Raw genomic sequence first — 24,000 nt, 5'->3', positions numbered from 1 at the left:
TAGACACTGAAGCAGCTATTGTATTATCTGTTGTTGTAAAACTGGTCCATACCATATCTCGCCCCAGTGATACCCAAGAGGAAACAGGAAGTTTACATGATGACAGTGACACACACTTAAATACTGCTTGTCAGTTAAACTCCAGATCAAATATTTTTTTGATTATCCCAAACAAAAACAAAAAAATACTAATGATTATTTTCATTATCGATGAAACCAATGATTATTTTCTCAATTACAAGTAATCTTAAAAGTGCTTCTTTATTTTGGTGAGCAATCTCAAACTCACGGATATTTGCAATAATATAAATCAGTGGAAAGAAGCAAATCCTCTCATTTCAGAGGCAGGATCCAGACATTTTTTGGCATTTTTGGATGGAAAATTATATAAATAATTACTTGTTTGTATTGAAAGAATCAACCAATCATTTCAGCTCTACTGTAGATATCTGTTGTGTTTATTTGCATGTCATATTTGTATTGACCTTCTGTCAGAATGTAAACTGGAAATAATTGATAACTTTCTCTGCTAACAGTCCTTAAGATAGCATCAGCACGAGCATGGATTTGCTGTATGCTATAGTCTGAGCAACATTAGCACCACATCTAGGACACAATAATTATTCATACTACATTCTTGTTTGCCTTTGTGTGTGTGTGTGTGTGTGTGTGTGTGTGTGTGTGTGTGTGTGTGTGTGTGTGTGTGTGTGATAGAGAGAGAGAGAGAGAGAGTGCATGTGTGTGTGCATGTGTAAAGCCACCACCTGCCCAAAGGGAATTCATCCTAGAAAACTGGGATGAAGATTAAGATATCCTCAGACTTTACCTTGTTCTCCCCTTGCCTCATTATCCAATCACCCCTCTTACCCTGAATCTCCTGCCCTCCTGCTTTCATCTGTCCCCTTGAGCACATTTTGTTCACAACCTTCTCTTCCTCCCTGCAGCAGTAAGAAAGGTTTTGCAGCCCACAGCCGAGGCTTTGAGTTCTTGTTAGTATTTTGCACATACTGTGAATAGTAATATGCTTGGGCTCGCATGCCTGTTTTGCTCATGTTAGTAGATGATCTATCGGCTTGGCAACGCTCCCAAACCCATTATACTGAGCGCCACAAACTCAACCTCCACCCAGTGGAGACATCATCTGCCAAACACATGTTTTAAATTTATTAAATAAAAAATATGAAATGATAGATAACACTAAATTCTGTTGTTATTTGATTAGAAAAATATATGAAAGAAGGAAGTATGGATGCAGTACTTGTCTTTTTTAAAATAATTCTAATTAACATTTTTATGTTAATAAAAATATTGCAAAAAGATTACATGACTCCATACTGTAGGTGAAAGGGGTTGAATGTACAAAGAACTAGAAGGGCACTCAGAGAGCACAGACCTCTGCCAAAGCCAATGCCAAACAGCATCCACCAGACTTCAGAGAAAAAAAAAAAAATTCATAGTGAATGATCTGGATCTGCCCCAAAATTTAATGGGTTCTTCTCTGGCCCGTGTCCCATCCCTGCACCAACTTTGGTGCAAATCGGTTCAGTACTTGTTTGTGTAATCCTGCTGACAAACAAACAAACAAACAAACAGACGAGGGTGAAAACATAACCTCCTTGGCAGAGGTCACTATCACCTGACTCTCCCTCAGATCACTGGAGTGCTTTAGTGTCTTTGCCCTAAAAACTTGTAAAGTTAACAACTAGCTGGTGAACATAGTGGAGCATTTAGATGATAACAGAAAACATATTTCCATATTATAATATTGGACTTAAATTCATTAGGTGACCAGAAAAATGGCCAATTCTCCTCTGTTTCTGTTGGATGTCTAAATAAGAATCTATTTGCTCAAACAAGTTCACCATAGTTAGAGATAAAAGGTGATAATATGTCAGCGTTGTGTTCACAGCTCGTTTACGCTGCACATAGACTGAAAACATTTTCTGAGTCATATCCTTTCATGTAATATTGCCAGGTTGTACAAGGAACAGGATGTACAACTTTTATTTCTTCCACATACTGTACAGTATATAAATAAATACAGTTTGAAACCATAGTGAGAGTGTACCAGAGCAACATACTGGATGACAGTGGTAATAAAGGAAAGACATCATAACCAGTTAGTAAGTTATATGACATCTAGTCTATTCTCAGACCTCAGCCCCCCCCACCCCACCCCCGAGATGTTTGTGGTTCGAGCCATCCGCAAGCCAAAATCCATGACTTAATCCTATAAATGTGATTTAATTTACACAATGGTCTCTCGTCTGTCTGCATGGCTTTCCATTTTAGCTCTATTTGTTGTTGCAATGAGACGCAGGTCAGCAGTAAAATAAATATGGAGAGCAGATTTATTTGCTTCAGCACTGAGAGTTTGTAGGCCATGTTGACGGCCCCTAATCGCCTGCCAAATGTCTCATCTGACTGGCGTGGAGGTTTGTTGCACTCTTCCAAAAACACAGCGGACCACTCTTCATTAAAAAAGCAAATAGAAGCATACCCCAACAGAAATCCAATGCAAGCAAACAGAGCCAACTGGTTCTGAAGAGACAAATTTAACAGGCAGATATGATTACCTCAGACACCACTTCTCCCTTGATTCCACAAACAACAGTTAGGCAAGTCAATTTACCTTAATTTCATTGGAGGAAAAAGCCAGCCAGCCAGCCAGCCGACCAACCAGCCAGCCAGCCAACCAGGTTGAAGCCGGTGCTTGATGCAAGTGAGCACTCGTTAGACGATAATGGATGCGTGTAATTGGTGAAGTGCTGATTGCTCCCCCAAAAAAGATTCCATCAGAGGAGAATTTTCTGTTTCATTAAGCCATGGTCAGAAATAATAAGATAGCCATCTGTAGACTGAGAGAGGAAGAGGAGGGGGGCTGGGGTATGGAAAGTGCTCATGATCTCAAATGGTAGCAACAGCTCCAGTGCTGTTATATAATAATGATTATTGTAAAGAGGGCAATAAGTGAGAGACAGGTTGTGGTTTTGGGGATGTCCTCTTCATTGATCAATCCTCATTTTACTCTTGTCAAATGTCATCTGTACATTAAGTTTTATCTTCACCTCTGTTCATGCTTTATGGCATTTTCCCTCAGTTGTTAATCATCCACACCGTATCGGTGTGTTTTTCATACCACTGTGTGTGTGTGTGTGTCTGTGTGTGTGTGTGTGTGTGTGTGTGTGTGTGTACGTCTTCTTGGTTTATAGCCTTAATGTATCACTGGCTGGCTGCACACCAGCCCACTTTTATGGCCCGGGATCAAACACTGTAAAGCATGCTCCGATAGGCATGCAAACGCACTCTGATACAGACGCGTTAGAGCCACAAGTGCTTACTCATCACACTGCATGGAGGGCAAGCATTGTGAGCCATTTATGTGCTTTGGTTTTCAATGCACTGATTACTGTGGAGTGCATGTCTACAGCTCGTATTTTTTAACACCTCCCTCCCTCTCTCTCTCTTTCTCTGTTTCTTTCACTATGCGAGGGCATCTTCTTCATTTATTTGTGACAACAGAACAAGAACATGACTCATCCGAGATAAGACCGATGAAGAGCGAGTCTTATGGGCCATAAAATGAAGACAGTAATGGCAGTTCTATAGAGAAAGGTCTAGCGATGGTTGGTGGGAGAGAAAGCCCCCTATCATTTCTAATCAGCTGCTGGTTCTGCATGACTAATGCTGAAATGACATATATCATTGTCAGATAGGGCTTGTTCACACAGCTTCTTTTTTTTTTTTCTCAAATGAAGACACACACACACACACACAATGATGACAGCTTCAGTCAAACACACACACACTTATGCACGCTAGCTCACTCTTATCTTACAGGCTGACACCATTTTGCTCTCTAACAATCTTGCTAATTATAATTGTTAATTAATTCTCTGCCAGTGTCCTCATCAGGAGACTAATAACCTACATTTCCATTAATTAGACCTTCAACCCTTCGCTCCCTCTCTCAGTCTCTCCGTCCCACTCCAATCCACCCCTTCGTCCCCTGCCTGCTTGCATCTCTGCTCCTGCCTGATGCTCTCTCTCCCAGGGTTGTCCAGAGACTACGTGCACACATGGAGTGTGATTAATTGTGCGCGTGTGTGTGTGTGTGTGTGTATGAACACTTGTATTAGTCACATTAGGAGGACAAACATTTGTTAACGCATTCACTTTATAAGGATTACATTTGGGAACAAAAAGATGGATTAAAGGAATAATTTGAAATTTTGGGAAAATTCTTGCCGAGAGTGAGACGATATTGACGACAGTGTCATGTCTGTACGCTTAATATGAAGCTGGAGCCAGAAGCTGGTTAGCTTAGCTTAGCATAAAGCCTGAAAACAAGGAGAAACAGCTAGTCTTGCTAACTGAAGGTAAAAAAAAAAATCCACCTGCCAGCACCTCTGAAGCTCACTAATTAACACATTACAGTAGCCCAGGTGTGTTAATCTGTGGGGGTAGGGGTGCTTCTAGGTGGATCTGTTACCTTTGGACTAAGCCAGGCTAGCTGTCACACCTTGTGTCCAGACGTAATGCTAAGCTTGGCTAACCAGCTGCTAGCACTAGCTACATATTCACTGTACAGACATAAGAGTGGTGTCAATTTTTGGTTTGCAGTTCATGTGAATGAGTGTAAGTCAATGCAATGTCCTCCTGGGTGACAAAACAAGTGTGTGTATATATGTGTGTGTGTGTATATGTGTATATATATATATATATATATATATATATATATGTATGTGTGTGTGACGGTATGTGGGAATTAATGGACAAACAGCCCCTCTCTCTTCAAAACTATACTCTTCCCATCAGACTGAGCTGACCTGGTTTCAGTGCACAGTGGAGCAATGTTATCATGCCACCACTTGCTCTGATCTCTGAGCAAATGTTAAACGCAGTGAACATCCTGTAACTGCTCTGTTGCAAAATAGATTAACGGGAGTTGTTTATTCCCTGGGCCTGTTGATCCTTCAGTCATCTTGATCTGCTGCAGACTCCGTGACTTTTAACAGTTTGTTTCCACTTGTAGCTGTGCTTAACTAGCCATCTCTTGGAGCCTCCGCCACTGAAGGTGTCTGCTCTTTTCTTCCAGACTGGACCCTCTCTCTCCTCTCCCTTTCCTCACTCTGTCTGGCACGAGAGGAAGTGAGAGACAGTTGGCTCTTGCTTGTCTGTACTGTATTGGTGGTGGCAAAATGGCAGCTTCTGTCTCATCCGTCCTCCTTCCTGTACCTCCCTCACCCTCTCCTCTGAGAGAAGTAACCCAGATTTCAAAATGAATCGCCGCCTATTCCCCTCAATCTTTTTCCTCTCTCTCTCTCTCTCTCTCTCTCTCTCTCTCTCTCTCTCTCTCTTCCTCTAGCTCTCTCTTTCTCTCTCTCCTTCTCTTGTCCTCTTCTTAGTAAAAACAGAATCAATCAATCTTGGAAAGAGAATACCATCTCTCTATCTCGTCCTCCTCCTCACCCTGCCTCTGGGTTAACGGATACATACCACCTCACTCTTCTATCTTTGGTTCCTAGAAAGCTTGAGTCTCTCGAAACGCTTGTTGCTTTCTCTTCTTATTTTACTTGATTTTTCTTTATTTTTTATATTTTTTTTATTTTGGCTGATTCTTGTCCACTTCCCACAGCACAGCCTCTCTGGGTTTTTCTGTCTTTTCTATCTGTCTTCCCCCCCCCCCCCTTTTTTTTGAGGTTACAAGCTACAGGTGTGACACCTTAGCCTTTCCTTTGAAGTGAGCCAGACGAAGAGACGAAAGGGGGAGAGGAAGAGAAGAAAGCTGTCCTTCAGTCGAGCCTTTCCTCCAAAATCACCACAAATTCAGGTATTGTGTCTTTTCCTGTCTTCGCTGTGGAGGTCTCCGCACATTTTTAGAATGTATTTTTCTTCTTGTCATTATTTTGCTAATTTCTAAGCACTGTGCCATTTTCTCCAACATTCTTCTTTCACCCTTTTGATTGATTTGCTCCTGCTTCTTTGCTGAGACACCATCATTTCATCACATTTTTTTTTTCTGGCATGGGTTTTTGCTTTGGGCTTATTTATTTATTCATTAAATCTCTGTTGGTGTTTCATTTATCATTTAGTGGTGTGCAACTCTTGCACCGGAATCTTAGCAGCTAATATTTGTCGTTTTGCACTTTTCTCCAGCACATTGTGTTCCCTGTAGACGTATACATATTATTCTGGTCCAAACTTTTCTTCAGAAATGGGACTAATTGCTAATAAGGGCAGGCAGGAAGTCGGGAGAGGATACGGGCTCTAATATTGGAGCAGGTGGTGGGGGCATTGTTGACATGGCAAAAGGAGGTCCAGTTGACATGACGACGAGGGGCTGGGGAGTTGGGGGATTAGTCATAGCTCCCAGGGAGATAGCGATATAGGGGGTGCAGAGAGAGGGAGATGTCGGTAGAATGGACAGGCGCTATGTGGGACACAGTGAGTTGCACTAATCGTTCAGCGACTCAGAGTCTCTTAGGAGAGTTTTGCCTCCGTATGTGAATTAACCTCCCTGTCTCCTTCATTACACCTCTCTTTCCTCTTTCACTCTCATACCTGCTCGCTCCATCCTCCTCTGTACTTCCGGGCCGTTCATCTGTTCTCGATCTTTCTCTCCATCACGTCACTCCTTCACTGCTCCCTACCCTACATCCCATGTGCCATTAATACAACTCCTGTCTCTGCCGTGACCCATTACACTTTCCATCCCTCCTCCCCCTGCTCCTCCTCCCTGTCCTTGCTATATCTCCTCCTCCCTCTCCCATGTTCAAGGTCTTTTGCCTGCACAACTCTGTACCTCCTTACTGACACTCATCATCCATTCCCTTCCTCTCTACCTCCCTCCTCCCCTCTTTCGACCATATCCTCCAGGCATCATGTCTACCCCGGTCTCCCCTACCCCATCTCTCTCCCCATTGACACTGGCCTCCCCTACATCAGCAACCTCCCCCGGTGCCTCCCCTTTGCCCTCGCCCCTCTCCCCTCCACCCAGGGTGCCCGTGTTCCAGAGGAAGGGAGCACTCAAACACAAGAGGATTGTCGAGGTCAAAGATCATCAGTTCACGGCTCGCTTCTTCAAACAGCCCACCTTCTGCAGCCACTGCACCGACTTCATCTGGTAACACACACACACAAACACACACACACACACACACACACACACACACACACACACACGTTTACACAGAAACCACCCCGGCAGTTCATAAGCCGCCTCCTCAGGCATCCCACTACTCCATCTGACTCTGACTTTCTCTGCACTTCTTTCTCTCTTTCACCAGATCCAGCTGCCTGCTGGAGAAACAGCCCACACTCTGTAGCCACCACACTGACCTGATCTGTTCACATAACCTCACCTCCACACTCACTGCAGCCCACACAATACAGGAATCACTTTAGGAGCTCCATGGCTCGCACACATGGAGACACACACTAGCAAGAATTTAATTAGGAGATACTGAGATACTGTTCACACAGAGTTAGAGCACATGCAAACACACACACACAGAGGCAGCCATGGTGGAGTAATTATTCAGACCTTAAAGGGGAACTCCTCCAATTTAGTATGTCATTTACAGGGGACAGATTAGATTAAAGCAAAGAATGGTCAAACTCAATGTAGCGGAGGCTGAGATATTCTGACGTTAAATCTCTAGTATTGTCTACCAACAGCGACTTCTTTCAAACCCCAAACCAAGTGTTTATAATGCAGACTCTGTTAAAAATCTTAAGTCATTGAGGTAATTTTTTCTCAGACTTGTGTAAACTCCTCCAGAGCAACAACCTGTTTTTACAGGCTGAGCAGAAGCTTTTCCTCGTAAACAGGAAACTGAACTTCATGTGTAAAATCTGTTTTGCAGTGTTACATTTTTAATGCCTTTGCCAGTGAAAGACATGTATCTCCCAATGAACTGATAGAGTTGCAATGATTAGTCCATTAATTGAGTAAAAAAAAAGAACTATTTCCATAATCGATTGTTAAAGTAATTTTTTATGCAAAAATCCCAAACATTTGGGGTCACGTTTACATTGTAGTAAATTTGATTGGCCAAAACAAGACATCTGCTAATGTCATATAGTGATGGGCACTTTTGACTGTTTTCTCCTACCTCTTAAGCTACGTAAACCATTTTAAGAATCCATTGGATTACATAAAAAATGCAGTGTCATTAAGCCGAAGACAGCAGTGTTTTTATAGCTCATGAAAAGTTGATGTTTTGGAGATGCATTGTTTTTTACAGGACAGCATTAATATGTTCTCTTTGCAAATCCTAATCTGATTCACAGGTGAATTTCCACTAAAACATGACGAGAGGGAGTGTAAACCTTAGCTAAAACCGACAAAATTAAAAATACTGTAGTCATGTAAGATACTACTGTCTCAAAAATATATTGAGGTCCAGCAGTTGAGTGATTCATTTTCTTATTTCCTACCTCTGACATGCAGGCACATCAGTGGTTGTTTAGAAACGTGTCTTCCATACAGACAACCATGCAGTTAGCTTGTTCAGCGCAGTGGAGCATGTATGCGAGTCAGTGTGTGTGTGTGTGTGTGTGTGTGTGTGTGTGTGTGTGTGTGTGTGTGTGTGTGTGTGTGTGTGTGTGTGTGTGTGTGTGTGTGTGTGTTGTGTGTGTGTGTGTGTGTGTGTGTGTGTGGACATATGGTGAGGGTGTAGGTCGGATGCAGGGCGGTGCATGTGCCAGCAGCCTCTGGGTAGCTTTCAGGACATTTCTCCAACTGGCTGCTGTCTTGGCCGCAGTTGCAGCACTTAGTTCAGGGTGAAAACTCTGTTCTTTCACACAGGATGTCTGAGCAGCAGCTCTCAGCCTGGGTGTCAAAGACCCTGCAGGGATCGGTAGATTAATTAAAGACTATGAAACGACTGTTCTAATTTTGAAATGTAAATATCTTGTTTATTAAGTCAGGATCTAAAAGATAACAGGTTGTACCTTGTATGGTTCCTTCAGTATCAACTGAGTGAAATAGTTTAGGCAAATTGCCTCGTGTCACAGTTTTATTTTATGTGTGGTTGGACATAATGACCTGCTGTGTTAAAGGGTAATTAGTTCAAAACTCACTGAATAAGATTATACAGTGATGCAGTTCAAACAGATCTGAGGACAGATCCGACAGGCCTCTTTCACAGCAGACATGTCCTATAAGAACAGTAATGACGGCTCCGTTCGACTCAAGTGTCCCACTAAGTCATGACAGTGTGACAGTGAGCCGGCACAGACAACACCAGGGCCCTGAAACTGAAGCAGCGAAGTGTAACTCAGCCATCATTCATTTTATTATTTGCACCTATGATGTTCCCACTGTGACATGTCAACATGTCCTCAGTTTTTTTTTATACACATGTATTATTTCATATGCAATTGATTATTTGTAATTTGTCATTAAAATAGATCATCCAGAATGTTCTTGGGGTTTTCTGGTCATTTTTACAGCCATATTCTGATGTTTTTTTTATGGCGACCCCTTTGTATAATTACATGTATCAGAGAGGTTTTTCAAAGCATCATTAAATTTAAAATGCAGTTATCCGCTTCACTGAATTCCCTGTGATATCCGGCCAGCAAGCAACACTGTCAGTTCTCTCCAAACCCATACCTGGCTCTCTAATGCTCTCTGCTGGTCAAAAACCAGAACTGACCTCCTACGCTCAGTGCTGCAGACACAGACTTGAATGCTGATCAGGGATCAGATTATCCTCGCCAACCTCATCTTTAATTATTACTTAGCCAGATGGTAAACTGATTGTAGATCAGTGATTATGGTCAGTTTCCTATGAACCCCTGGGCCTCTCCAGTATGATTGTGGAGGAGCTCTCGACAGTGTCTTGTTCGTCTGCCTTTCTAAACCTCCTAATCAAAACTTGATTCACAGCAAGCAAGCCGCTGAGTGGACTCTTTAGTCAATCAATGACTTTAATTATTCAATTAAAGCTCTAAGGAGACACTGGAAACTAGCCAACACCGCAGTTCTAGAAACAGGAGAATTGTGTTTATGTGTGTGTGTGTGTGTGTGTGTGTGTGTGTGTGTGTGTATCTGTGACAATAATTGAAACTGCTCTACTTGACCTAGTCAGCAGCGTGGCTTAGAAAGGAAAGACACTCAGAGTTCGCACATAATGACTTTGTTTATCAAGGTGGCAGTCGCTAACACAGCCAGTGGTGTTTTGATGAGATAGAGTTTGTTCTCAACTTGTGCCTGCATGTCTGTTGGTCTTAATACAGCATGGAATAATGCAAGAGCACTATCTCTGTCTTGGCAGCATTATCTGTCCTCTCCTGGCTGTGAAACAGTCTCAGAAGCAAAAATATTTCACCTCAAAGTGCAGTAGAGAAGATTGTTTTTGTGTCTTAATACATGTGCCTTTCTCACTCAGGGGCATCGGCAAACAGGGATTCCAATGTCAAGGTAGAGATAAACCTGGTGTTGTTGTCTTTTTTTTCTGTATTTAATCTTCTCAGATTAGTTTTTCAGTGTGACAGATTCATTCTTCAGGATGCTTTTCTTTATGTTTTCTTTAGTGTGCAGTTTTGTGGTCCACAAAAGATGTCACGAGTTTGTGACCTTCACTTGTCCTGGCTCTGTGGCGGCCCCCAGACCAGATGTGAGCAGATTTTTTCAGCATATCTGTCACAGTGCTTTCACTTTTACTTTCTTGTTTTCCATTTACCCAAGATTTACACCGCCATCATCATATTTAGCCATCCGCTTGTCACCAGTGACACATGTGCATGACTCATCTGTCGATCCATACATCCTTCACATCACGCAGCCTTGTCCCATCTGTGACGTCAGTACTCATGTCATGTCATCCTACAAGGCCTCAGAGATGCAGGGAGTTAGAGATAGAGAGTGGGGGAGATGCAGGTGGAGGGTGGGAGGGACTGATAAGAGGGGGAATTAGAGGGGGGAGAGAGCAGCAGACTGCTCAGTCTTCTTCTGTGTGGCATTTTGAGGATTTCAGGGAGATTTGTCTTTTCTTCACGTTTTTTTTCTTTCCTGCCAGCCAAATAAACTGCCTCAGAAATGAGGTCATGGGGAACATGTGTGTGACTGTTTGCGCATGTGTGTGTGCATGTGTGTGTGCATGTGTGTGTTTGAGTGAGAAAGGATGAGAGATTGAAAGGAACACACACAGAGGGAAAGAGGAGAAACAGGGTGACGGTGTTTTTAAATAGCGCCTCAGAGCGACAAGGGAGGGAAAACAGTTTGGGATAGGATGGTGCATTGAGAGTGGTGGTTGGAGGGGGGGGGGCTGATGAGCAGAAGATAGATAAAAATGATTCATCCCTCTCTACACAGCATATACACAGTCAAACACACTCACACACACACAGCCTTGCCGAGATGCACTCTCATTTATATGTCCTCTCCCAGTGGAGAAATCTAATTGGCTTGTCCATGAATACCCCACTCAACATCTCTCCACTAATCATACTCTGCATGGGTGTGTGTAAGTTTGTGTAAGTGTGTGTATGTGTGTGTGTGTGTGTGTGTGGTTTCTCAGTGCAGATTGTTTCTGTTGTATTTCAGGACCTGAAGAGTCGACACACATTTAAGATCCACACCTACTCCAGTCCGACCTTCTGCGACCACTGTGGCTCGCTGCTGTATGGCCTCATACACCAGGGAATGAAATGTGCCTGTGAGTTTCACCACATATAAAAGTGTAGCACGTCTGTGTCTGTGTACTTGTATTAACCATGATATGTAGGTAAAACTCGAACAGGCACATTATTGGCATTCACCTCCTATCTGCAGGGAAAAAACCTCCAAAATGTATAGATTCACTATCTTGCCAAGAATTCGATGGAAATTGACTCCAGGTACCAAGCCCCTTTAAAACTATGACTTCTTAATTTTAAAATTACATTTTGTACAGATTAAACAAACAAGATATAATATTGAGCTTCAGAGTTGCTGGTTGGTAAATCTTGTTAGCATCGGACAGAGCTAGGCTAATAGCTATACTAACTGATGGCTGTATAGTAATTACTGAAGAAACATGACAGTGGAAGAAATGTTGAACTGTTCCTTTAAGATTAGGATTAGGTTCGGGGTTTGGTATGTAGTGCGTTCATTGTCCTGGGAGTCAAAGCGTGTCTACAGATTTTAATTTTTTTTTTACATCACAAATTTTTGAATTTGCTCTTTTTACTTTACATTTAAAGTTTGAGTTCTAATTTCTGTTTTTGGCATATATGCATGTGTTTGTTGCTTTTCGTGTGTCGTCGTCCGGTGAGGTTGTGACATGAACGTCCATCGACGGTGTGAGACCAGTGTTCCCAGTCTCTGCGGCCAGGACCACACAGAAAAGAGAGGAAGAATCCACCTGACTGTCAGAGGAGAGAAGGAGGACGTCTACGTCACAGGTGGGAGGACCTGCTGGATTCAAGAAAGTTTCAAACAAAAAGAAGGATTACACTTACAAATGAAGCGTCTGTGTTTACACTTCCTATAACCCCACTTTCTCTCCAGTGGGGGAGGCTCGTAACCTGATGCCCATGGATCCTAACGGCCTGTCAGACCCGTACGTTAAACTGAAATTGATTCCAGACCCGAAGAGCCACAGCAAACAGAAGACCAAGACCATCCGCTCCACACTGAATCCCATCTGGAATGAGAGTTTCACCTTGTGAGTCAATGTGATTTTTGATCCGAGGTGGAAAATTTGGGCAAATCTGAGCAAAGGGGTCTGGAAAAAAAATGTGCTTTAGGTAAAAGGAAATGTCCCAGAAACTGAGATTGCTGGATCCAAAATTACCCCAAAGGATGAAGATCAGAGGATGAAATATAAGAGCAGAGTGCAGATTATAAGGCTGATGACACCTGAGATGTCAACAGTTTTCTCTTCTTTATTACCTTTCTGTTTACATTTTCCTGATATTCAGTAGAATTAAAATATTTTTAAAAAGCCTTTAAAATCTGGAAAATGTCATAAAGAAGAACACACTCTACAAGGCAAACAGTCATTTTCTGTTTGTGGCTCTGTGTATTGTTGTGTGCCCACACTGAGCAAACCCTCCCCATTGATCTTTAGCTTTTATGTTTGTCTGTCCAGCTCAGTGCGTGGTCACCAGTGGGACAGACGTCTGTCTGTGGAGGTATGGGACTGGGACCGCACGTCCAGGAACGATTTCATGGGCGCGCTATCATTCGGAGTGAGCGAGATCTTCAGGCGTCCGATCTGTGGTTGGTTCAAACTACTGGCCCAGGATGAAGGAGAGTACTACAACATCCCCGTGCCAGACCCAGACCTTCAGGTAGGAAGCAGTACGCTCCACTTCAGACATCAGTTGATCCTCATGGGGAACAAAGAGCAACAGTGGGGGATATTTATACCTGTATTCTCCAGAGATTGGAGTAGCCCTTCATTTTTTATCATGCTAATGATCATTTACCTGAAGGCCTTGGCATTGCCTTTATCAGCTTATAATTACTTTCATCTAATAAACAACAGCTGCCACTGCTCTCACTGGGTCAGGATCTTGAACTGTCCCTCTGCTTACAATTCTGTCTGAGAAAAAACCTTGGAGGATTTATGCCCAGTGTTGTAGGTCAATAATTAGATAATAAATTATATTGAATTACTCCTTTCTCCTTTACACCGTGTCTCCACCAGGGTGCAGGATTGTTCTGCCTGACTGTATTCCCAATCTAGGGGTAGAAAGGAGTTTGATTTGTCTGATGTTCATGTTTCCTGTGTGTGTGTGTGTGTGTGTGTGTGTGTGTGTGTGTGTGTGTGTGTGTGTGAGTGTGTGTGCGAGTGTGTGTGCGCGAGCTCTGGACGGCATGCCAACCATTCAATTTTCTACCCTCCCACTATCATTCTCTAGGAGCCTCAGCCAGACGATACAACACCCTCTCTGCCTCCAGCAATACCTGCGCCACTGTCTGAACCGTTTCCTGCCGTTCTCTCCCCGACCCCTGTCCCACCCTGTCCACCGGTCCACACCCCAGGCCCCAGCAAAGTCAAAGTGGGCATCCTGGACTTCAACTTCCTCATGGTGCTTGGCAAAGGCAGCTTTGGCAAGGTAAAACCAGCTGAGACGAAATGTCATCTTTTCTACACACAATCAGCACCTCTGATCCAACAGCTGTAAGTGATATCAAAGAGGCCATTCATTCTGAAAACAACAAAGATTATTCCTGGCTTTAAATCATTTCTTCTATCAATGGACTTGACCTTCAAGTGGCATTTCATACAGCAGCTCCTGGGCACAGCAAAGCAGAAAATAAAAACTCCTCTCTTAGTAACATGCTCATTGTGTCTACTCCTACTGCCAAATGATTCATTTAACCCTTAGCTTCTTTTGTGCCGTCAGCAGTCGTGAGCTCGGGCTGGCTGCTTTCCTACATGCCACACAGACAGACAGTCCTCCTGGAGGTGTTCATTTCAAGGGAGCCTCTGCTCTCCATTTTCTCTTTAATTCCCCAGTAGATGAGCCATAATGAAGAGAGTGGAGTTTTGAGTCCTTCTTCCTCCTCTGAAATCCCCCTGTGCTGTTTCATAACTGTCAGAGGAGAGTCTACAGAGGACAGGAGAAATAGACTCGACTTACGTAAGATGTGAGAAAAAAAAAAAAAAGCGACCCAAGAAAGGAGAGACAGACCCCGGGGCTGCTGGGTGAGGGAAAGTGAGAAAGAGACAGAGAGATAGAGTGTTACTGTGATGCAGCAAGTGACAAAATGACCAAAAGGAAACAGGATATCGAGAGGGGGAAAAGAGAAGAAGCACATGTGACTGTATTAGTGAGGTTTGTGATATTCTGGATGGAGGATGATGAGACCCATTTTTATGTGAGTCGGTGCTCACAACAACAGAGAGGAGCAGAGCAGACGTGATCACAGAGGATGGCAGAGTTTCTCTCAGTGACTGGCAGTTCATCAATAGCCCTGCACACACACGCACACGCACACACACACACACACACACACACACACACACACAACACACACACACACACACACACACACACACACACTCTGCTTCTTCACAAACACCTTCATGTAGACCACATTGATTTCTGAAAAAAGAAACCGTGTAGTTTTCTGTACTATTCACCACTATTTGAAAGTAAAATGAGATCTTAAATCCCCACCAGCCAGTGACCATTACGGCAAAGACCTGCAGGTTGGCCAGACAATATAAAACAACATTGTTGTCAGCACTTTCCAGTGCTCTTGACCACATCTTTTCCACTAAAACGTGGGTCATGAGGCTCTCATTGTGGAAAATTATAGCATCATTAGCTCTCAGAGCAACCGCAGCCAGAAGCCAATTTCACAGGAGTGTGAAAATTGCAGATGAATGTGTTTTTAATGTCTGATTAAAAAACACGTGAGCTGCTTTGCTTTTTCACTTATGACATAAACATGTCGTGAAATTTTCAGGCACAGAGCAGCTTTAATTTAACATAACATTCAGTTATCTCACCGTGTTGGCGTAAATGTGCACAATACTGAACTTGCTGAAGCATCTGTCAATTATAATGTGATAACTTTTCTCTTTTTTTTTCTCAGGCACTATTTTAGCTAGTTAGTTAGGAACTTCACTGTCTGTGGAAAATTATCACACACTTAATTTCATGCACAAAATAGCGAAAGTATTGCAAGTGTGCTTCAAAAGCAGATTATTTTATTAAACAGCACCTTGTAATTCATTAAACAATGACCTGCAGAACACTCAGACCTGCCAGCGTTACAGGACAGTACATGTATAACCCTAACCCTAAAGCTTGAATGAGGGAAGATGCATTCAAGAGTTTTGAACACTGTTGAGTTTGAATACATTTTGTGTGAATGCAATTAAAGAAAAAAACAAAAAAAACACACCAGGCCCAATGTGATGCTCACTGCAGCTGTGTAAACCTTAAGAGGAATTTTGAAAAAAATCAATTTTGCTTTTCTTGGTGCCAGACAGTTGGTGCAGTGTCTATAAATAAAAATTTTGTTTATTTATGGATGGCGGCAGTTGAAAGACATACAGTAGCCCCCTTTTAAAATTCTTATCACAGTCGCTTCGTCTCTCCTCTCTGTGTTGCTGCACAGGTGCTGCTGGCAGAGGAGCGAGGCAGCGAGCGTCTGTTCGCCGTGAAAGTGCTGAAGAAAGACGTTCTCTTCCAGGACGAGGACACGGAGAGCGCCCTGGTGGAGAGGAGGGTCCTGGGGCTCTCCTCTCGCCCGCACTTCCTCACATCGCTCTACTGCGCCTTCCAGACTGAGGTGTGTGCACATCTGTGTGTGTGTGTGTGTGTGTGTGTGTGTGTGTAGAAGGTGTGCAGGGTCAGTCTCAAATGAACCACACACAACCTTCATTAAATTGTCCATAAACTCGCCTGACATTCTGTCTGCACAGTCCTCCCAGGAGTTGTTTCAGTCCAGGTTGGCTGTGAATTTCGATTAATAAATGAAATAATTAGCTTGCTTTCTTTAACAAGGTCCTTGGTCCTGGAGGAGGGGTTTTAACAGATTGCTTTTTAATTTGGACAAGAGGTCATTATGTATAGAGAGTGTGTATATATGTGTGTGTGTGTGTGTGTGTGTGTGTGTGTGTTGCAGGACCGTCTGTATTATGTGATGGAATACGTCAACGGAGGAGACCTGATGTTTCACATTCAGATAGTTGGCAAGTTCAAAGAGCCTCACGCAGCGTATGTAGTTAAAAAGCTCCTTTCTTTTACCTTTAATCACAGTCCTCATCTACAGCGTCTCATTTCCTGTCTTTTTTCCTTCTCTGTTCCTTCACATACATACTCATCTCTTAGCTTTGTTCATTACACCTGGTGACTCCTAAAAACTCATCAACTCAAGTACCACCCCCCCTCCACCACCGAGTTTCTCCTCCCACTAATCTGATCTTTTCATCTACATTTTCCCTCCCCCTGGCTGTTCATTTTATCAATAATCTTTGATCAATCATCTAAAACTAATTTTTACCCTGTTGCTCATTTCCAGCTTTCTTTCTTCATCTCTCTGCCTTTCATCTATTTGGTTGCTCTCCCTTTCATCACCCTCTCAAGCTCCATTCGCTCTCTCTTCTCTTCTTGTCATCAACCTCGTTTGAATTAGCTGAAAAACCTAAAGCAACCAGTAGTGAGTGCCCCCTCCCCTCCACTTACCCCCACCCCTTCCCTCCCCTCCTCTCCCACCAGGTTTTATGCAGCAGAGATAGCGGTCGGCCTCTTCTTCCTCCACAGCAAAGGCATCATCTACAGGTAAAGCAGTGGGCTGCTCCTCTAGCGTGGCCTGGTTTGGTGCTGTCACTGGCACTCTGCAGTGCAGCACGCAGACATGACACAGATTCATCATGTCTTTTGTAGATAATGACTGGTATAAAGATGTTATCTATCAAGATGATTCATACCAGTGTGATCTATCTACTTCTCTCCCAGGGATCTAAAGCTGGATAATGTGCTGCTTGACAGTGAGGGCCACATAAAAATAGCCGACTTCGGGATGTGCAGGGAGGGCATGTTCGAGGGCGACACCACTCGCACCTTCTGTGGCACCCCCGACTACATCGCTCCTGAGGTACACTGCCCCCCCCCGACCTCGCTCCACAGTTCACAATCTCGCCTGAAACTTCCCTCATTTGTTCGTTAGATCCCTCATTTCCTCTTGTTTCACCCCTCGTTGTTTGCTTGACCTGTTTTTCGCAGCGTTGTGAGACGGCAAGTTGCTTCGCCGCAGCTCCTCTCATCTCCACTGTCCTCTCTGACCTTGTCAGCATTTTTGAATAATTAACTTCTCATGATTCAATTAGCAGCAGTGTGTGCTCGTGCTATCAGAGCATTGCACGGTAATCGTGGTTGTCCTTCAGAGACCTTGTGTTACCAGTTTTGCCTTTCTCTTACTACAACTGACAAATGTAACTTAACACATTTTGTCAAGTTTGTCATTAAATAATATTCAGGTGCCCTCGGGTGCACTGAAAGAGTTTTTGTTTGCTGTAATCATTCCTCCTGTTCATGCATGCCATTAAGAGATCCTTCTCTAAAATGCTTCCAGTGTAATGGGAACATGATGAGGACAAAACCCACAGTCCCAAAGTTTATTTGACACTAATATGAGGCTTCAACAGTCAGTTTGTCACCTCAAGTGGGTATCAATCAAAGTTACAACCCATTTTGTACAAAATCCCCTCTTTGTGTTTCCCCTGGCTTTGTGTCTGTGCTGAGAACTGGAGGAGGGATAGAAAAAGAGGGAACTTTGTATTAACAGGACTGTAACCTTGGATGATACCCACTTGATTTGTTGAACTCAGGCCGCTGATACCTCTTTGAAAGTTTGCAGTGTATTTTTACACAGACAGAGGACTGTGGATGTAGTCTGCCTTTACATACATTGGAAGCATATATGTAATGTGTAATGTGTATGGAAAATATCTCTTAATGGCCAGTACGATCGTTCTGGATCGTTCAATCAAAACCTGTTTCAGTGTTCATATCGGCACCTAGCTATTGTTTTGAGACAGAAATGAAAATGTAATGTTTACATCGTCCTCTGTGAGCGAGACAAACCCCTGAAAACTAAGTTAAGTGTCTGAAAAGGATGTAATGGATGTCAGTGCAAGTATCTGCTCTTATGAAATGCTGAAAACATCCGAGGTGGTTTTGCATGACACCCTTTTGATATGTAAAATTTCTATTTCCTGTATAATGTTTAACTTACAAATTTTCTGAAATATGTTTGTGAGTATGTTTCTGTGTGAAGCGATCATAAACAAATTAATTCAGAAAAAGTGTGAAGGAGATTGTTTGGTTTGTTGACTTGTAGTAGACAGATGCAGTAGAGAGAGAAAGAGCGGATGTGACTGTTGTGCACGTCTTTGATATTGTAAACCTTGCTATGGGACCCCTGGGTATTGACTCTCTTATGTAAACACCCATTGATTCTCCTGCATCTGCCATTTTGGAAAAGATACAATATATTTCCCCAGGGGCAGGGGATTGTTCCCTCATAATTACCCCCCCTCCCTGCACACACGCACGCATACACACACACACACACACACACACACACACACACACGTGCACCTACACACACACACACACACATGTGCACCTACACACACACACACACACACATGCAGACAAGCAGGCTAACACAAACACAAATCCAAAGTCATGTGTTGATTATTTCTGAGCTCATTCATACGTTTACCCTCCCTAATGCCATACTTTCTCTTTTCCTTTCTCTCTCTCTCCCTCTCTGCGTTTCACTCCGGCTGTGCACCGTCGCAGCAGCCGACTGTTACAACTCTGCTTTCTCCCACTCTCCCTGTCTTCTTTTTACTTCCTTATCTCTGCACTGCCATTCTTCTCCTTTTATCGCCTCTTCTTTTCTCTCCGTCCTTCGCAGATTGTGGCATATCAGCCTTATAATAAAGCAGTGGACTGGTGGTCTTACGGAGTACTGCTGTATGAAATGCTGGCAGGACAGGTAACACTCAGCTTAATCCTAACAATAGAGCCGTGTGCACAGATACTTAAGCCTCCAGTGCTTGTCCTTTGTAATCACTTCAAAAGACGTTCAAGAGAACTTTAATTTCAATATATTTGCTTTCAGTTTGCCCACAGATCCTCATGGCTACTCTTCTTTTTTTAACTTCTCTCTCTCTTTTTTTTCCTTCTAGCCACCATTTGATGGTATTGATGAGGAGGAGCTGTTTCAGTCCATCATGGAGCAGTGTGTCTCATACCCAAAAAGTCTCTCCCGTGAAGCTGTCGCTATCTGCAAGGGAGTGAGTCACTTTTCATTTTCTCTTTACTCATATAACCTTTAGCACGCAGACGGTGAATATAAATACATATCTAAGTCAGAAAAATTACATGAAATTACATCATATTACATCTATAGAAATACCTTCAAACATACAGAAAAACTTCAACATTTTAGAAAATTTGCACATTTCCTTTCTTGTTAAGAGTTATATGAGAAGACTCTAATATCTGTCTGTCGAGATAAACGTGTATTTAAATAACAGAAATTACACAATATTACATTTAAAACACTTTTGAAAAAAATAGGAAAAAAAATACAGCAAAGCTTTATCCCCTGACTATAGTCAAGTTTCCCTCCCTTTCCTCACTCTTATGCAGCTCCTGACGAAGCACCCGGCCAAGCGTCTGGGTGGAGGAGAGGAAGCAGAGAGAGAGATCAGGGAGCATCCGTTCTTCCGCTGGATTGACTGGGATCGTCTGGAGAGACTGGAGATCCAGGCGCCCTTCAAACCCAGAACTGTCAGTTTCTTTCTTTCTTTCTTTCTTTCTTTCTTTCTTTCTTTCTTTCTTTCTTTCTTTCTTTCTTTCTTTCTGCTCTCCTCTCTCCTCCTGCTCTCTTACTTTTTTTCTTTCTCCGTCTCTCTGAGGACATTTTTAGGGAATCGAAGCTGTCATTTTCTTCCATCTGTCTCCTCTCTCTCTCTCTCTCTCTCTCTCTCTCTTTCTCTCCGACTCCCACGCTTTCCCTCACTTCCCTGCGCGTTTCCTCTCTCAGCCATCCACTTTGTGTGGGCCATTTCATCCCCTCTTCTCCTCCTTGTCCCTCCCTCCCTATCTCTCCCCCATTCCCCTTCGATTTCTCTCTTCCATCACCTCTGCTGGTTCCTAGAGATGGGCACCAGCAGACAGTTCAGTCATAACAGACAGGACCCTCTGACCTTGGGGTCCTGCCTCCCCCTCCCATATGCAAATGTGTGTCATCATTAGCCTGCCACACACCAGTTTGTGGGCCCGCTGGCCAATGGTGTTTGGTGCCTTGAGTGAGCTGGGTATGCTCAGGGGTTAGAGGCCAGGCCCATTAGCTAAATGAGATTCATATCATCCAGCAGAACGGCTGTCATACGCTGTTAAGGAGCAGGAGAAGAGACGTGAGCAGCTTTCCTCCTACATTAGGTGTGGTAGAGCTCCTTCGAGAGAAAGTGAGGCTGTGGGTGAGAAATAGAGATACGGAGGTGGATTCTTTTTATAATTTAACTTTTCTTATTTTGTGTCTCTTTTTCAGGAGGAAAAGCTTCATGTGGATACATTCACGTGTGCATATGCATCCTTATCTTAATCTCGTGTGTACATGCTTCTTTCTCCTTCTTCTTCTTCTTCTTCAGGGTGGAAAAAAAGGGGAAAACTTTGACAAGTTCTTCACAGCAGCTCCGTCAGCACTCACTCCCTCTGACCCGGAGATACTAGCCGCCATGAACCAGGAAGACTTTGAGGGCTTCTCCTTCCTCAACCCAGACTTTGCCCCCTCGCCTCTCACTGCTGTTTGAAAATAGCTTCCACCACCCCTCCAAGTGCACCCAAACTGCCCTGTTATCCCCTTACAAGTAGTTTTATTACAGAGAATTTGAACATCTGACACCTCTCATTACCAAATTCTGACGTTTACATGGAAATGCCAAGACACCTTTATACCCATGCAATCTCTTCGATGTATGTATTTCATCTTGATAGTCACAGAATATGTTGCAACAATGCAAACAATACCGATATCCTTATTGCCATCTTAGAGTTTTTTGTAAGACCTCCCTTAACTTGATATAAGAATACTGTAGTATGATTACATACTTCATCTGTATGCATGCAGTGTTTTTAGAATGAATTACTTTCAGACACTAGTTTTCTATAGCATAGATTATCCAAGAATGATATATAACGTTACATCCAATTTATTTAAACCATTTTTGATTGCTTTGATTAGAATCATCTTGTGTTGTGAGAAACCAAACATTTACATTTTTCCAGTCGGGTCTTTTCTCATTCAGCTCTGGTAAAGAAATCCAGGTAGTAGGCAAAACAAGTCTGTCACTTTTGAATCCCTTTGCAGTTCATGACTAAAGAAGTTTCCTAGGTACACACACAGTACAGTAACTCAGCATCAGAAGCACTGTAATCCTAAATATCTATCTCATTGTGTGTCGGACTGTTGACACTTTGACTGTGATGCAAACTGAGTGGTAGCCATTTTTAATCTTTTGGCATCCTGTGGAAGCGCTCAGTCAGGTTCCTCTGGCCTGGCAGGACCTCCCAGTTTAACGTCACACCAGTGACCTCGGAGGACCCGCTGAGACGCTGCAACAGTGCAGCGGGCACAATGTGACAGTTAATGTAGGCTGCAGCGCTGCCCCCACTCCCCCCCCCCCCCCCCCCCAGCTCAGGCCCACTCTGCCTGACTCTGTTATCACCAGGAGGAGGTCCTCACATTGCCGCCACAGTTTGGCTCACATCATTTTTTTATTTACAAATTGATGTGTTTTTTTCTATTATTCCTGCGCAAACTGTGGAATTAGGCCTTGCAGATTACAGTATATGCACTCTTATTGCCAGCTGACATTTGCACTGAATTATCTGTTTGCAGTTTTAGAAAATACGCCTTTTAGTAAAGTTTTCTGCAGCTAAAACAAGACCCTTGTTAGTTTGCACAGGTATAGATACTATATTATTTTAGTGGTGTATACCATAAAGCGTTTTGCTCTGTAATGACGTATTCACAGCATTGATTAGGACGTAATTAAAAGCGAGGCTCACTGGGACTGTTCAATACATGGAAAAATAATAGCAGCACTGTCATTAAACACTATCTGAGCAGGGCAGGTGGCTGCAAACACACAGTTTAATAATCCCATTTCAGAGCTCTTATCTCACAAACCAGCTGCTCATTTCACACAGAAATCTGTTTGAGTTCCCTTAATGCATTTCTATTATTATTATTATTACTGTTTTTTTTTTTTGACTACATTCTGTGTCAGCATAATGATAACTACAATCATTTCTCATCTGGAGGAGCAAAATCTTACAGTTTGTTTTCAGTGCAGATGTTTGTGCCCCTGTAATTGTGGCCAACTGTAAAAGGTCAGAGCAGTCAATCTCTCAGTTTATCTTAAGGTCAAATGTCACAACACACAATACTTCAATACGGTATATACGTTAGATAATACAATCAGTAATAGATAATGCAGTAGATAATTTATGTATTTGTTAGTTGAGTCAATTTCTGTTTTCATGTGCTGGAAAAACGACATTGAAATAAAGTCACTAAAAAAGTCATTAAACAAGAACAAGTGTTTCATTCTGTGATGTTTGTGTGAAGCTGCTGAGAAACAAACAGGCTCAGCCTCTCGCTTTGTCTTCTCCACACGCCTCTCTGTCACGCTCACTCCCTTCTCCCTCGCCTTTCACACATACTCACACTCAAAAGTGCAATCTCAAGCATGTGCACACGCTCGCACGCTTTTACACACACGCACAGAAGATGCTGACCCCTCTATTTACTGTGGTACTCTAGTTGTCGAACCAGCAAAACCACCTCTCGGGCATCCCTCCTCCTCCGAAGCAGCTTCTCCTCCTCCTCCTCCTCCTCCTCCAACCCCCGCCCATCTGCCCCCCCCCCCCATCTGCCCCCCCCCTCCCTCCAGCATCATGATGGGACTAATATCCCCGTAGAGATCTGAGTTATAACAAGTTGACCTTCACATTAAAATCTCATCAGCTTCCCATCTCCCTCTCTACCTCCCTCTCTTCCTCTTTATCTGCCCTTCATCTCTCTTCTTCTCTGCTTGACTTTTCTGCCAGTGCTGCACTGTAAATGCTTTACTGTGTTGTTTAATGTCATTCTCTATAAATTATGGTGGTTGAATTTATTGTCGTTGCTATTATCTCCTTGAAGTACCTCCCGCTGGGTGTCTGTTGATACAAGTATCTCGTTTTGTCGTGTCTTGTCTCTTCTCTCTGCCTCTACGTCAATATTATGATCTGTTTTACACTTTATATTCTCGACTAATGGCGTACGAGGCAGTGAAAGTGTGAGAGGGATGGAGACCCAGCTAAACCAAGTTTGCACCATTATGTAATCTGAGAAACTTAAACTAATGTAAAAGTGTATTTTTACTGTCAAACATCTCACTTTTGGAGAGAAAATGTGTCCTGATGTCCTTTGTGTGTCTATAATTCATGTCGAGATGTGTGACTCTTATATGC

At 43.0% G+C, this 24,000-nt stretch overlaps 1 protein-coding gene across 1 annotated transcript; it reads left to right on the top strand.

Annotated features, from left to right (window-relative positions):
• Nucleotides 1-4,969: 4,969 nt before the first annotated feature.
• Nucleotides 4,970-23,172, top strand: prkcg (protein kinase C, gamma). Its single transcript, XM_056380215.1, has 18 exons — nucleotides 4,970-5,833; nucleotides 6,096-6,447; nucleotides 6,781-7,126; nucleotides 10,401-10,432; nucleotides 10,546-10,628; nucleotides 11,558-11,669; nucleotides 12,268-12,396; nucleotides 12,503-12,659; nucleotides 13,086-13,287; nucleotides 13,861-14,058; nucleotides 16,076-16,249; nucleotides 16,586-16,677; nucleotides 17,179-17,241; nucleotides 17,419-17,557; nucleotides 19,388-19,468; nucleotides 19,662-19,769; nucleotides 20,128-20,268; nucleotides 21,132-23,172. The coding sequence occupies exons 2-18, from the start codon at nucleotides 6,423-6,425 to the stop codon at nucleotides 21,291-21,293; spliced, it is 2,244 nt and encodes a 747-aa protein (XP_056236190.1). The 5' UTR covers nucleotides 4,970-5,833; nucleotides 6,096-6,422; the 3' UTR covers nucleotides 21,294-23,172.
• The last annotated feature ends 828 nt before the right edge of the window (nucleotides 23,173-24,000 follow it).

Source organism: Seriola aureovittata, chromosome 7 (genome assembly GCF_021018895.1).
Source record: "Seriola aureovittata isolate HTS-2021-v1 ecotype China chromosome 7, ASM2101889v1, whole genome shotgun sequence".
Lineage (NCBI taxonomy): Eukaryota > Metazoa > Chordata > Actinopteri > Carangiformes > Carangidae > Seriola > Seriola aureovittata.
This window is presented reverse-complemented; position numbering and strand designations above follow the sequence as displayed.

Bases quoted from the DNA above. Each gene is read 5' to 3' on its own strand.
- prkcg (XM_056380215.1), top strand. From the start codon at position 6,423: ATGGACAGGCGCTATGTGGGACACA. The intron at 11,670-12,267 runs GTGAGTTTCACC...TCGTCCGGTGAG, and splicing joins CCAGGGAATGAAATGTGCCT to GTTGTGACATGAACGTCCAT. The intron at 12,397-12,502 runs GTGGGAGGACCT...CTTTCTCTCCAG, and splicing joins GGAGGACGTCTACGTCACAG to TGGGGGAGGCTCGTAACCTG.